Source organism: Mya arenaria, chromosome 6 (genome assembly GCF_026914265.1).
Source record: "Mya arenaria isolate MELC-2E11 chromosome 6, ASM2691426v1".
NCBI lineage: Eukaryota > Metazoa > Mollusca > Bivalvia > Myida > Myidae > Mya > Mya arenaria.
In genome coordinates this window covers 42,197,447-42,211,400 of record NC_069127.1, presented here as the reverse complement: position 1 = coordinate 42,211,400, position 13,954 = coordinate 42,197,447, and the positions used below count along the sequence as shown (strand labels likewise).

General features: G+C 35.8%; 1 protein-coding gene across 1 annotated transcript; it reads right to left on the bottom strand.

Moving 5' to 3' along the window:
- Positions 1–4,988: 4,988 nt before the first annotated feature.
- Positions 4,989–12,141, bottom strand: LOC128236797 (uncharacterized). Its single transcript, XM_052951907.1, has 6 exons — positions 11,949–12,141; positions 10,382–10,527; positions 9,777–9,990; positions 8,620–9,063; positions 6,999–7,469; positions 4,989–5,635 (listed from the first exon to the last, which is right to left on the bottom strand). The coding sequence occupies exons 1-6, from the start codon at positions 11,989–11,991 to the stop codon at positions 5,199–5,201; spliced, it is 1,755 nt and encodes a 584-aa protein (XP_052807867.1). The 5' UTR covers positions 11,992–12,141; the 3' UTR covers positions 4,989–5,198.
- Positions 12,142–13,954: the final 1,813 nt, after the last annotated feature.

Below are 13,954 nucleotides of genomic sequence, written 5' to 3'. Positions count from 1 at the left end.
TATCACACTTCCTTTTCAACACGCAATATTTACACCTCAACTTCCATTCCTTAAATGAACTGCCTTTCGGCAATTGCGTTCATCAATCGATGAACGCAACATCTTCGGATATGTTCGGATCGCAATTCATCGCATAACAATATACATGAAAACTATTGATCTTGTTATTGTTTGAAATGTGTCAGCAGGTCCCGTAAAATATAAATCAACATTTTAGAAAGTGCTAAGTTATTATATTTTAAACGTTTTGTTGCCAAAAGTGTTTCAATTTTACGTTTAAAAGTGATTTCAAGTGGTTGATCTTTTCCCGCGTTATTGTGACGTCATTTGAAAAAAATGTTTCCGGTAACAGTCGGGTCGTCCTATTTACAGAATGGGTAAGAAAGGATTACTGAAAGGTAATCCGAAATGAAATGACGTATGTTGTTAACGTTTCTTGAATAAAATAATGAACTATTGGTGTAAATATAAGGAATTAATTGCGGGGTTGATGTCATTATCGGGGATATGAACGCAAATGTGCTGGTCAAAGTACGCGTGGAGTCCTTCATTCCTTAAATAAATCGTTTAGGATGGGTAGTAACTAATTAACTTGTCACAGTGATGTATACGGTTAGGTAATCTACACTGTGTGGGAACGGACACCGGATATAGCTCAAAAAGTGATCAAGCGATAAGCGTTTGGTTTTGACACATGGACAGTTTTCTATCATGTTTTTGTATTTTATGGTGATATATTTAACAAAATCGAAGAGTTTTGAATTACTTGGTACTGTGCAATATACGACTATGATGGAAATGTGTCTCCTCTTTTGTATAATAGCCCAATTCTCGCCGAAAGTTGCATGATCGCTCACAAATGTTCATTTATGTGGTACGATTTCAAACATAAATCAACAAATTGAAAGTAAGAATAAAAACTGAATCGAGTGATTTCATTGTAATTACATAATCATGTAATGTGTAAAATATCAAAATGATATATTTTGTTGTTACGGAGATATTCATACCTTTTGATGCCCTGGCAGTGTACTGGGGATAGATGAAGCAAATAAATAACTGCACAGGGGATAGCTATTAAATGGACTGAGGATAGTAACGATGTATTTAGAAAAAAGAGACTGTGATAATGATTACGGCTATTTATCTATACGCGAGCTCGAGGGAAATTGTTCGATGTTGTCCATATCGAGGGATGGGAGCAAAAACATGTTGTTGTTCTTTGTATCTGTATGCACTTAAAACTGTTTCATTCATACATATTAGTCAACCATGATGTGTTTTTTCACAAGCATCAATATCTAAATATTTGAAATACGCCGGTAATCTGATTTATTGAGAAACACAAAACATATGGCCGTAGAATTTATGTGGTGTTTGCTATTCATATATTGCTTTGTAAATCAAGTAGGTACGTTTTTGCAAACAGAAAGTCACTAGCAGGGATATTGTGATCAAATTTGGAACACGTAAAGCTTTGTTCTAAGCTTGGGTCGATGTTGGTTTTACTGAATACCGAATAATGGTCTCTGCTCGTTCACTTCAGTGAGAAAGAATGTATTGTGATCAACCCTGATATTTACGCAGCTTGCATATATACGTTCATTTAGGAGAGCACGGATCAGACTCATTGTTAACTAAAGTTTGCTCAATAATTTATTATCAAATTGTACTCTCACTTTTTGCAGATTATTTGAAAGTTCGAAGTAGACATATACATGTATAGTGTATATTAACAGTGTTACTATAAAATTTTGTCCCATTTTACATATCATCAGGACACACATTTCACAACTTTGAAACTATCCCCAGTACATAATACGGCTATCCCCAGTACAGTACTGTGAACATTTCTAAGGGCATATCTTTAACAGTTTAAAAGTTACATTGCCATTTCTTACAATAAAAATAGTTGAGCTTATTCTTGTGAAATCCTTCGATTCAGATTTTTTTATTTATTCGATATATTTCCTTAAAATAACAATACTTGTTGAAATTCAGTAAGTTTTGAGGTGATCATTTGAAGAAACCTTTTACGAGGTCTGCTAAATCGTAAGCACTTTAAAGTATACCAAAGGCCAAATTTAGCATTCAGCTATTAGTGCAAACACTTGCTTCATTTGTGGATACGGTAGATATGCGTTAACACAGCAAGATCTTACCTCTGGTAAATTAAAAAACTGCATAATTGTCTGTTTACTTATCACTTTTTGAGCTATATCCGGTGTCCCTTCCCACACAGTGATCTAGCCAGGCAAATACATTCTAAGGATAAAGATCAATAGTCTTTGTCTGTGAGACTTAGTAACTGTAAAAGTCATAATCGATGTCCTTTGGGTGTCCGAAAATTAGGTAGTCACTACGCAAAATAAATTATTTTTGAAATTAATAATGGGTGTCCGAATTTTTAGAGTGTCCAAACTCTTAAGGTGAATTACGGGTAGTTTGTGCTTGTGTGACAGGTATATTTCAATTCTTGAACTTTATTTTTTTGTCAGATACAAATGTGTCAGATACTGACTTTCGGATTGATATGTCCGACTTAAGTGTGAAATTTTGGCAATAAAACCTGCATGTTACTTGTTCTTCAAACCTGAACCCCCAGGTCCTCTTGACAGCATTGAGGTTTCATTAGCTGATGGCTTATATGGTAAATTTGCTGTCCCACTCTCCATGTAATTATGTAACAGGCAGGTTAGCATACTACAGCGGGTGATTGAAAGCAAAAGGGTGCATAAAGAAAGGTAAAACCGTTCATGGAAAGTCTTTAACAATAAAAGTGTGGTGTACCATAACTTTAAGTTGAAATCCAACCATCATTGTCAAAGTATTCAACCAGACAAAAAAAAGATTGTTTCCTTTAAAGCATGGAACATGTTTAAAAACAGCTGATAAACCTGAAAATTGAAGACTTTTATTTTTGGTACGGTCTGAGTCAACAGTTACTGAAATCGATATATCAAAAAATATAAGAAAAAAATTAAAAAATACTCCGACCTACCCACCCGTTACCTGAAACGCACCTATTTTTGTATTTGGCCTAAGCTATACGAATCATAAGAGGTTGTCCATATGTTTATGTTACCCTTCATCAATGCCTATAATTGAAAAAAAGGTATGTAGAACACCAGAAACGCCATAAATTATACTGATTAGTTACTAGAACGCTCGAAAGATTGAAAGAAAGAAAGAGTGAGTGAGTGAGTGAGTGAGTGAGTGAGTGAGTGAGTGAGTGAGTGAGTGAGTGAGTGAGTGAGTGAGTGAGTGAGTGAGTGAGTGAGTGAGTGAGTGAGTGAGTGAGTGAGTGAGTGAGTGAGTGAGTGAGTGAGTGAGTGAGTGAGTGAGTGAGTGAGTGAGTGAGTGAGTGAGTGAGTGAGTGAGTGAGTGAGTGAGTGAGTGAGTGAGTGAGTGAGTGAGTGAGTGAGTGAGTGAGTGAGTGAGTGAGTGAGTGAGTGAGTGAGTGAGTGAGTGAGTGAGTGAGTGAGTGAGTGAGTGAGTGAGTGAGTGAGTGAGATAGGTATGAAAAAATTTGGGCACCACTGAACCATGAAAATGAAAACCAGAAAAGCTTGCCATACATTGTTCGTATAAAGCGCGTGCATGCCGGCAAGCAAATTGTACATGTTTTGGGCGGGGTTTGACCTCCGTAAACGAATGAAAATTCATCACGGAAACACCCAAGGTACATTTACTTTTTGGATCGAAACTTCCATATATGGATATGAGTTAAAAATATTACTGCATTTAAAAGGAAAGCGTGTTTTACTTATATGCAATAGAGTATGTAGCAAAATTGTCAATGAAGCAGTTATTACACCCGAAAAATCACTTAGTATCGCTAAAACTAAATGCTTATGGAATCAAACTTGAATATATTAATCCGCATTTCACGCTACATTGAACTTTATGAAGATATCAAGAGAGCATTGGACGCCATTTCGTTTATTAGGAAAAAAAAAACAACAACAACAAATTGAGCCATAACAAATCCTATTCCTAGTTTGGAAGCCGAGCAAATAAGTTTGATTTTATTGTAAAGGTGAGTTCATCTGAGAAGCATGTTTTTTATTTTTTTAATGAATTTCATATTTTGAAAACTGTTTACTAGAAACTTCACGTTTTATCTACTCTTCGAGTTGCAATCTAGGTACGGGGTTTCCCGGATTTTCGGAGATTTAGTGCCAATAACCACTAAACTATCGTTTCAGTAGCATTCACTGATTTCGTACTTTTCGCGGAAAGTGCACTTTCCTCTAACTAGTCATACCGGTACGATATTGAATGAGTACGAATTCTCCGACATCCGTTTCCAAAACGCTTCTGACACAATGTAAATATTGCCATTTCTACTTTTATTTCACAGATTTTTCTCATACTTTGTTTGTAAGCATCATATTAAACAGTTAAGTGTCGGTTTTACAACGATTGTTTGGGATATTAAGCTGCTAAACAAGATCTTATAGTAGGTGAAACAGTTTGTTTTGTGACATTTCTCCTAAAATACTGTTCATACGGACAACGATGCATTGTTTTTCTAAAGAAAGATTAAAGAAATTATAAATATATTTGTCTGACCCTTGGTTTTAAGTCAGTCTTCACGGAAAGGATGACTTTTGCCAGCTTGTATCTTCAGTGCAAGTGGTGTTTTTTTAATATTCTTGTTTTGTTTCATACTTCATTGTTTATTTCTTGCTTGTTGCACTTATTTAAAAATTCGGGCTTGGGTAAGGTTGGGCTCATGAAAACCGGTTAAACAACCCACTGAGTGTTTACTAGATTTTCACTTTTTTGTCCAAGGTGCTTATCCTAACAATTACCATTAGACATATGTTAAAAGTTGTGTAGTGTCATATAGCCTTGCGGCTCTTGTTGATGTTTATCTGGACTTGCTCGTTGTACTTTTGTTAGATTTTAGGCTATTAGGCTTGTTCCTGCAGTTTCCATTGTACAGCAGTGCAAATTAGTACACTAGGTGACAAAATCAAGAATCAAGTTTCGTGTTTCTCTATTCTTTACAAATGTTCAAATTACCATTGTAAAAGGAACAGCTATGCCATGATAATTTTGTTATTGTTCCAAACTATTGTATATTGTTTCACAACTTGTGCATGGAGGAAATAAGTAAATTGATCATCAAAACCAATCTTTATCCGTACACATTGGCCTCGAAATCGACTTACATTTTAAAGACAACGAAATCAAAACGTGAGCTGGTTGTAAACACTACATGGTACACCATTAGTGTCTGTGTTCTGATAGGGAGAGTGTTGTAATGTCTCGTAGCCACAATTTTGACCACTTATATCAGCGTCAGTATTGGTTTGCTGAACAGGGGCTACCGGCGCACTTTCGGTGTAAACATGAGCTAAGTTGTTCGTTAAATTGCGTGTTCCTAAATTGTAGTTACCCTCAGGAGTGTTTGTTTCACCGATGGTATCATACACTCGTTCTGATGGAAACTCTTGCAGTCTTGTAACACTTCTGTCCCTGACACTCGTGTTAGTATTTCCGTTTTCAGCTTCCATTCGTTTTCTTCGTTCCTTGAAGAAGAATGCGGTGGACACAGCCAACATCGTGGCTAACACACATGCTATCGGAACAGCTACCACCACTGCAGATACTGGAGTTGTTTCCTCTGAAATAGTTGACGCATTTAATTGACCGAGGCATATAAGACAAACACATTTTAATAACACCCTTTCATTTCAAGGTGCACAAATATAATCCTAACATGCTTACTCTTTCTTCCAATCTGCGGTGTTGGGGTTCTTGAAACAAATGTATTCAGTGTTATTTCGCGAGTAAATTCGTCAAATGATCATAGAAAATATACGAAATGTATTTGGCGGATTCTAACCTTTAACGGTCAAACCGAGATTCAACCGGAGCACCTAGACATATTTTCATCGAAACAACCTCGGATGATTGCCGTTGCATTAATAATAATACTTATTTAATTTAATTTAACGTGTGATTTGTATTATTTAGTTAAAATTGATTTCAGTAATATGTATTCTTCAGTGATTAATTAGGTTTCCTAAGAGTAAAGTACTTTACCCGATATACGTGAAGCGTAGTAAAATGTAAGCATGCTGACGTTGTAAACCGATTATATACACAAGGTTGTTTTCGATAAAAAAAATAGCAGAGTTGTTCCAATTGCATTTTCAATCATTAAACAAGTAGAAATGGTGATGAACTATAATGATGAGCTAACATGCGTAATAATTATCTTTGTAGGAGTTGCTGTTTTCAAAGAGCAATCAAACTTTGTTTTAGTTTGAAATGATTTACACATGTAAATATGTCTCATAAAAACGAAAACAGTTTACCGCAATTTCTATCTATATCGTGCATTCACGTATAAAGAAATAAAAAAAAAAGCCGGAGTTGGCATTTCTGCACTTTTCAAACTAACATTATTTACCAGAAAACATAAATTTTAAACCAGTCTTAAATATGCATGACATGCGCGATGCTATGTTTAACTATTAAATTTTGTATACGACTTACAACGGTTGCCATGGAAGCATGACTTACAACTAAACTAAAACAACTACATACGACGTTGTTGGTTACAACTAAAACAATGGTGCAATGAAGGCCTCATTTACTTGCAATGTGGAAACAAAAACTATAAAAAAGAATTAAATTGCTTATTGTAAGTTTAATGCAAGGTGTGAGTGGACAACGTAGCGCCGACCACATGAATTCGTTTTTGAATTGATACAGTGCTTTATCACCTTCATGTTATGAAAATACTTATTATTTTTCTAGTGAAACACAGGAACGTTATTTCCATTGTGTCGGTGCGACGCAGCGAAACTTCAATTTCTGAAAAGGAGACGTACCTTCTTATGAGTCACTCGATACTCTCTCGACTAAAACCTATACCTAACCGATACCGACCAAATACCATCATATTCTAAAACGAAATTTGAAGAACTAGGGACAACCAATGATTAGGCGTATAAAGTTTAAAGTTGTGAATTTCATACCCGTGGCGTTCACCAATGGGGCTGAAGTAGTTCTTGGCTTCATGGGTGTCCCCATTGTGGTCACGGGTATTGTTGTTACAGGTTTTGCAGTTGTGGAAGATGAGGTCCTAGTTTCTGGTAAAGATGTTGTTGATGTTCTCCTTGGAAATGTTACAATTGAAAGTTTGGTTGTAACAGAATGATTTTTTGTTGTCGTTGTTGCCTTGGAAGTAGTAGTAAACGGTGTTGTCGTCATTGTTTCTACAGATGTTGTTGTTGTTGCTGTTGTTGTTGATGATGATGTTGTTGTTGCTGTTTTTGCTGCTGCAGTTTTTGTTTTTCTTATTGATGCCGTTGGTGTTGTTACTGTTCTTGTTGTTGTTGGTGGTGGTGTTGTTGTTGGTGGTGTTGTTGTTGTTGTTGTTGTTGTTGTTGTGAAATATGCAGGTGTAACTTCTCCGCAAATTATCTCAAATGTGTCGGACGACCTTGCTGTTTTTAGGATGCAAAATAAAAAACTGGATCTAAATTTGATGCCAAAGAAATGAGAAGTAAACATAATACACAAAAACATACTTTTCTGAAAAGATATATTTGCTAGCATATTTTAATAAAACAAATACGCATAAATATCAACGTATATAAAACAATCGAAAATGAAACAAGCGATATACTATTATAAACTTAACGCTTACCTGTAGCAATACATCTACGCTTACATGATCAAACCAAAAAAAAATGCTTACCTGGCACAATCTTATAAACGTAACGCTAACCTGGTGCAATCAAACAAACGTAGCGCTTACCTTGCGCAATCTTATAAACGTTACGCTTACCTGGCACACTCTTACAAACGTAACGCTTACCTGGCGCAGTCATACAAACGTAACGCTTACCTAACGCAATCTTATAAACGTTACGCTTACCTGGCGCAATCTGAGAAACGTAACACTTACCTGGTGCAATCTGAGAAACGTAACACTTACCTGGTGCAATCTAACAACCCTACCGCTTACCTGGCGCAATTTCACCAACGTACCGCTTACCTAGCGCAATCTTACAAAAGTTACGCTTACCTGGTGCAATCTTACCAACGTTACGCTTACCTAACGTAATCTTACAAACGTAACGCTTACCTGGCGTAATCTTACAAACGTAACGCTTACCTGGCGCAATCATACAAACGCCATGCTTACTGGACGAAACTTACAAATGAGGCGCTTACATGGCGCAATATTACAAACGAAATGCTTATCTGACTCCATCTTTCAAACGTTACGCTTTCCAATTGCAATATTACAAACGTCGTTCTATCCTAACGCCATTTTACAAATGTAACGCTTACCTGGCGCAATCTTACAAACGACATTCTTACCTGTCACTAACTTTAAAACGTAATGCTTACTTGACGCAATTTTACACACGTTATGCCAACCTGACGCAACTTTGACGTCATCTTACAAACGTATCGCTTACCTGACACTGTCTTACATCATACCACTAACTACCGCGATCTAAAAAACATAATGCTTACCTGACGCTATCTTACATCATACTTACCTGACGCCAACTTACAAACGTTACGCTTACTTCATAAACCTGACACGGATATCTTGTGCAATCTTACAAACTTAGCGCCTACCTGACGCAATCTTAATCCAAACCAAAGCCGGGGCGTCTCTTTGTCTATTTTTATACAGGCTTGAAAGGCCAAGATCTGTTGTCTGACCAGATCCTAATACTTTAGAATACTGGTGAGTGAAACTGTTTGAATCGTAATATTTGAAATTTGTCACCCAGTGCTGAGTTGTATTGGCACATTGAATGACAATCATTTCTGAGTAGAATTGCGCACTGGAGCACGCTGCGGATGAGACATTCCCTACATAGTGGCTCTCTAGTCGGACATCCAGTAGATACATGTACACTTCTAGACCCCTCCCTATTTGGTTATTCTTGATTGTACATGCGCATTCTTTGCTGGCCTTGGTGGGATCAAACGTTTCTATTGAGCCGTCGAACCAAACCTCTGCTGACGACGTGTAAATACTTGGATTACTTCCACACATAGGTATTTTCGTTGAAGCTGAAAGGATACAAGTATGCTTAACTCGAATTTGCTTGAATATAACATAATTATAACTAATATGATATTGGGATAATAATCTTTAAAAGGGGAAAAAACTTCTTATATTTTGTTATAGCAGCCTTGCTTTGACTTACTTGTTTATTAACAGAAAGTGTAGTACACAGAATGTCCCAATGAGCACCACGACACACTGCTTAATACAATAAGGGTATCCGATTTACATTCTTCAAACATAAAAAACAAATGACAAGACATTTACATGTACGGTGTGGTTCGGTTTTATAATGAATAAGAAGATATAAAACATTACGATGTCGATACTTGCCGCACTTCGCTTTCATCACCAAAATGAACAACCAAAGAAAATCAAATCAATAGAGGATAATTGTTTTGTTTCAGTTTAAGATCTTAGCGTATGTCACAGAGTGCGCACCAAATTTAATAGTTCATGAGTGGAGTAACCACATGTGAAATATCAAATGTTTTATGTTCACGAGGTGAATTATGATTTTAGAAGTGATGTCGTTAATATTGTATCCTAGCCATGTGCGCGCTAACGTTTGATTTCAAATTGAGAGTAGGCTGAAATTTCGAAACAATTAAAAATTACAAATTGTTATTTCACTGTTTGTGTGAAATATCACTTTTAATTCATTGATAAATCTCTTTAAACCACCAGTAAGCATATACTAAAATTAAAGATGTCCTACCTCTTTCACATGTGTATTCAATGTGAACATACGACGAGAACGTCTGCGTGTCCAAGCGCTGCCAGGGAGCCTGAATGGCTGTACACGATTGTCGCCCAGAACAATTCCTGTATGTATGGTACGTGTTCTCTAGGTTGAAAGTAGAGGTTATGTCCCCTTGGCTAAACGAACAGCAGTCAAGCCCTCCTGAGCAGTGTTGCTCGGATCGACATGTCTATGATACATAAACACATACCCGAAATGTTCGCTGTTACAAGTAACATGACGGTACGGAAGTATACCTACATATTTTCATAACAGGTCAGAATTCGTGTTAATTGAATGACTTTAAACAACATGATATGTAAAAAAAAACATCGGAAAAATCTTCAAAAACGTCAAATCAGAACCATGCGTACATAAGAATTATTGAAATATACCTTTTTATGCGATTCATTAAATTCACAAAATGTTGGATTTGTTTTGTAGTTTGTTCACTTTGTATTTTAAAGATACAAAGTAAACAAACTACAAAACACATCCAACATCTTTATCACTATCTTTAATTCAACTATCTTCTTCGAAACAAACCAGAAAGAGTCTGCTACGGTAAAAATTCAACTTACGGGTTCCGACTTCCCCCCAGCGATGAGATTATAAAGGTGAATGATTTCTCCTTGTGGACATTGAAGGCTGTAGAAATCGCATGCATGGTTGGTCCCATAGCAGGCGTTGCCAATAAAACCGCTGCTGTCTTGGGCGCTGGCTTGTACTGAAAAGGGAAACTTTCTTGACAACTTAAATGATACAAACAAACTTGATATGAACGTGACCGTATACGATTTAATGGATTTAATGAAATACAGGCATTCTCAAAAACTCTCTCAAAAAGCATTTCTTTTTTTTACAAAAACTGAAATAAATATAGAAATGAGATTGTTCTAGATGAAAATCATTTAGAAAAGAGATTGTTCAAGATCGCTACACTATCAAGGTCTGGTGCTTTGGTTAGTGAGGAATAGTAAGTCCTTAAACTAGTATCAGTATTCTTCAGATGTTAAACAATTAACACTGTAACATGTGTTAAATTGTGCTGCTCTGTAAAGGAGTGAACAGTAAGTGCAACAGTAATGAGTACTTTTCATGTCTATGCCCTTTTTCTTTAACTCATTGACATAAATACGCAATTTCGTTTCATAAATTAAATAGTTTGTGTTTTAACAAATTGTTAAAGACTAAATAATGAATCTGTCGAGAACCAAATCAAGGTTATACCAAGCAAACGAAATCTTTTTGACTATGCTGTTTTGCTTTTAAGTTTCTTGAACGCCATTATAGATAATGTTTAGATTTCTGCACACGTTCCTCAAATAATTGCATTTTTCTGTCAACTAACATAAATGAATTTAATTGTGTACGTTGCTCCTTTTGGTAATCCATCAGTTACAACAAAGCTTTTATGTCTGAAATTTGCATTTAAAGAGTGTATTTCTATATGCTGTTAACCATCGAAATACATTTTATTTATACGTTAAAAAGTATTAAAGATTCGCTTCATCGATATAAAAAATGCCACGAAGCCGTCCATTTTGTATCAGATCATAGTCGATTTTAAAAAGCCTCAGATTTTTTCTTTCTGCTAGTGTACAGTAAACGTAAGTTCACAGCACTTCGTTAAGTAATGGCTCAAGGTTGTCTGGATGTATATACACAAAAGAAATGGTAATGCGACTGTGTCACATTTGGTTTTGTTAAAACATACTGACAACCTTTAACTTTTTAGTCGTCTACATACATACGAACTAACACAGTTTATATCTACACCTTTACCTGACTACAACCAATAACGACTTTGGATTCACTGAAGAAAATATAATGGCAGTTTTAAAGTATACAGCCTCGTCATTGGACAAAATATTATGTTGACCACTAAATACGCATTACTCAAATCATCACAGGAGTACGATTATGATGTTTGATTATGTCGTAGTTTATTGGTATGTTGAAATATAAATTAAAGTAATGATAGTTTAGTATTTTATAGAACATTATTACGGGTTGCTTATCACCAACAGCACACTATTCAGATCTGTGAGAAAAAAGGTTATATTCAAACGGTTTCAAAGTTTAAAGTTTCTAACGCGAATAAGTATATTTATATTCACTAAACATTTAAAATAGTTAAACACCTACCTGTTATGATAGAAAGCATAACTAAACACAATGTGCTGTCCATAGTTTACGGGACACACTCATGCAGGAACATATGTACTCGATGCCTCTTGTTATAGTTCCAAACACGACCGTTCACAATAGCCGTTTAAATGTATGTTTGTCGTTAAATAAGAAGAAATTATAGTAAACAAAATCGTGAGAAGTACAAGACTTTAAGGACAAGGAAGTATCTACATTCAGAAGCAATGAAGCACGCAGTATACTCTGAGGTTTCTTCAACACGAAAGGTAACCATTAAAGGCTTTCGACTTTGACTTGCTCGATTCTTTCCCCGTAATACCCAGTGTGTGTATACCACGTGATAAATTGGGTCATAAATGCTGAGTCGGAAGGCAACATTTTGCTTCGAATGAAGACTTTAAACAAAGATAACTTCACTATTACTTCACCATTTTAAATGACACATTTATAGCGCAGTCTACGACGTTTACAGAGCCCCGCCTTTGGTCTTTTACCAGAGTTTGATTTAAAGTTTAGTTTCTTAAAACACTTCGACAAAACTTTTCGTTATACGGCCGTCTGACGGAGCACTGTCAAAACATTATTTTGGAAACAGGATTGTCGAAGTGTTTGGTGAAACTAACTCCGGTAATAACATGAAGGCGGGGCTCTTTTAGTGGCATAGACTGCCCTTAGTTTCATTTAAAACGGTGTAGTAAAACAAAAGTAATCTTTGTTTTAAGTCTTCCTTTCAAGAAAATTATTGCCTTCCGACGTAGCATATATGACGTCATTTATCACGTGGTATACACACACTAATACCGTAAGACAGTTGGTGTAAGTGAACTTTATTAAAGTAAACGATTTAAACTTGTAACCAAACAATATGTGTCCCCTGTACACAAAATGAGTATATTCTAAACATTTAAATATCTTAACAATGTCAACACAAAATCGTTACAAAACATTAGTATAAGGTACGGTAGGCTCAATTGGTGTTTTATTTAGACAAAAATGCTTATATATGCAAAATGTTCTGTCAGATAGTTTACCGAGTAGTAGGTGTTAAGACTAATTGCACGAAAAAATATACTTAGCTGATAAAACGCGAGAAATGTCATTATAGACCTTAAAGCTGCCAATTGACCCTGCCCCCAACCCCTCTCCCCGAGAGAATTTTAAAGGTAATGATTTTCTTACAGCTTAAGCAAAACTCCGGCATAATGTATCGTTTATGATATATAATGATCGTTTATGAGATAAAAGTTGGTGAATCATCGTTCTTAAGTTCTATGAAGGTTTTCTAATAATTTATACCGCGCGAGTTGGTGTATATTAAGTTACTGTTTAAACGTAACTTGAGAAGAAATAAGGAGATATTTGTTCAGTGATATAAGCCATTCAAGGTATGAAACAGCAATGGCACCCTTTAAATCCTAGAAAAGCACTATTACCAGTTCCATATGGCTTCACTGTCTAAACTTGGTCACCTTCTTGAAGGAATCGAATGCTTTGTCTGCTGAATGGTAAACCAAAATATCAGAGGTGAACAATCTAGGTCCTCAATGTTTCTCTCTAGACTCGTATAACAGTATCAAAATGCATAATCAACGGGTTAACTATCAATTGTACGTCTGGCAATACTTCCGTGAAATACTTCCTTGAAAATGTGACTGACATCCTATTTGAAGACGAATCTGATACAGACTAGAGCAGGATGTTGGTCTTTTACGAGCATATCGAAATCAATTCACACACATCTATTTACACCTCAACTTCAAATCCTTAAATGAACTACCTTTCGGCAATTGCGTTCATCGATGAACGCAACATCTTCGGATATGTCCGGATCGCAATTCATTGCATAACAATAAACATGAAAAATATTGATACTGTTATTGTTTATATTGTGTCAGCAGGTCCCGTAAAATATAAATCAACATTTTTTATTTTATAAGTTTTAAATGAATAGTTGCCGTAAGTGATTGAATTTTACGTTTAAAGGTGATTTCAAGTTGCTGATC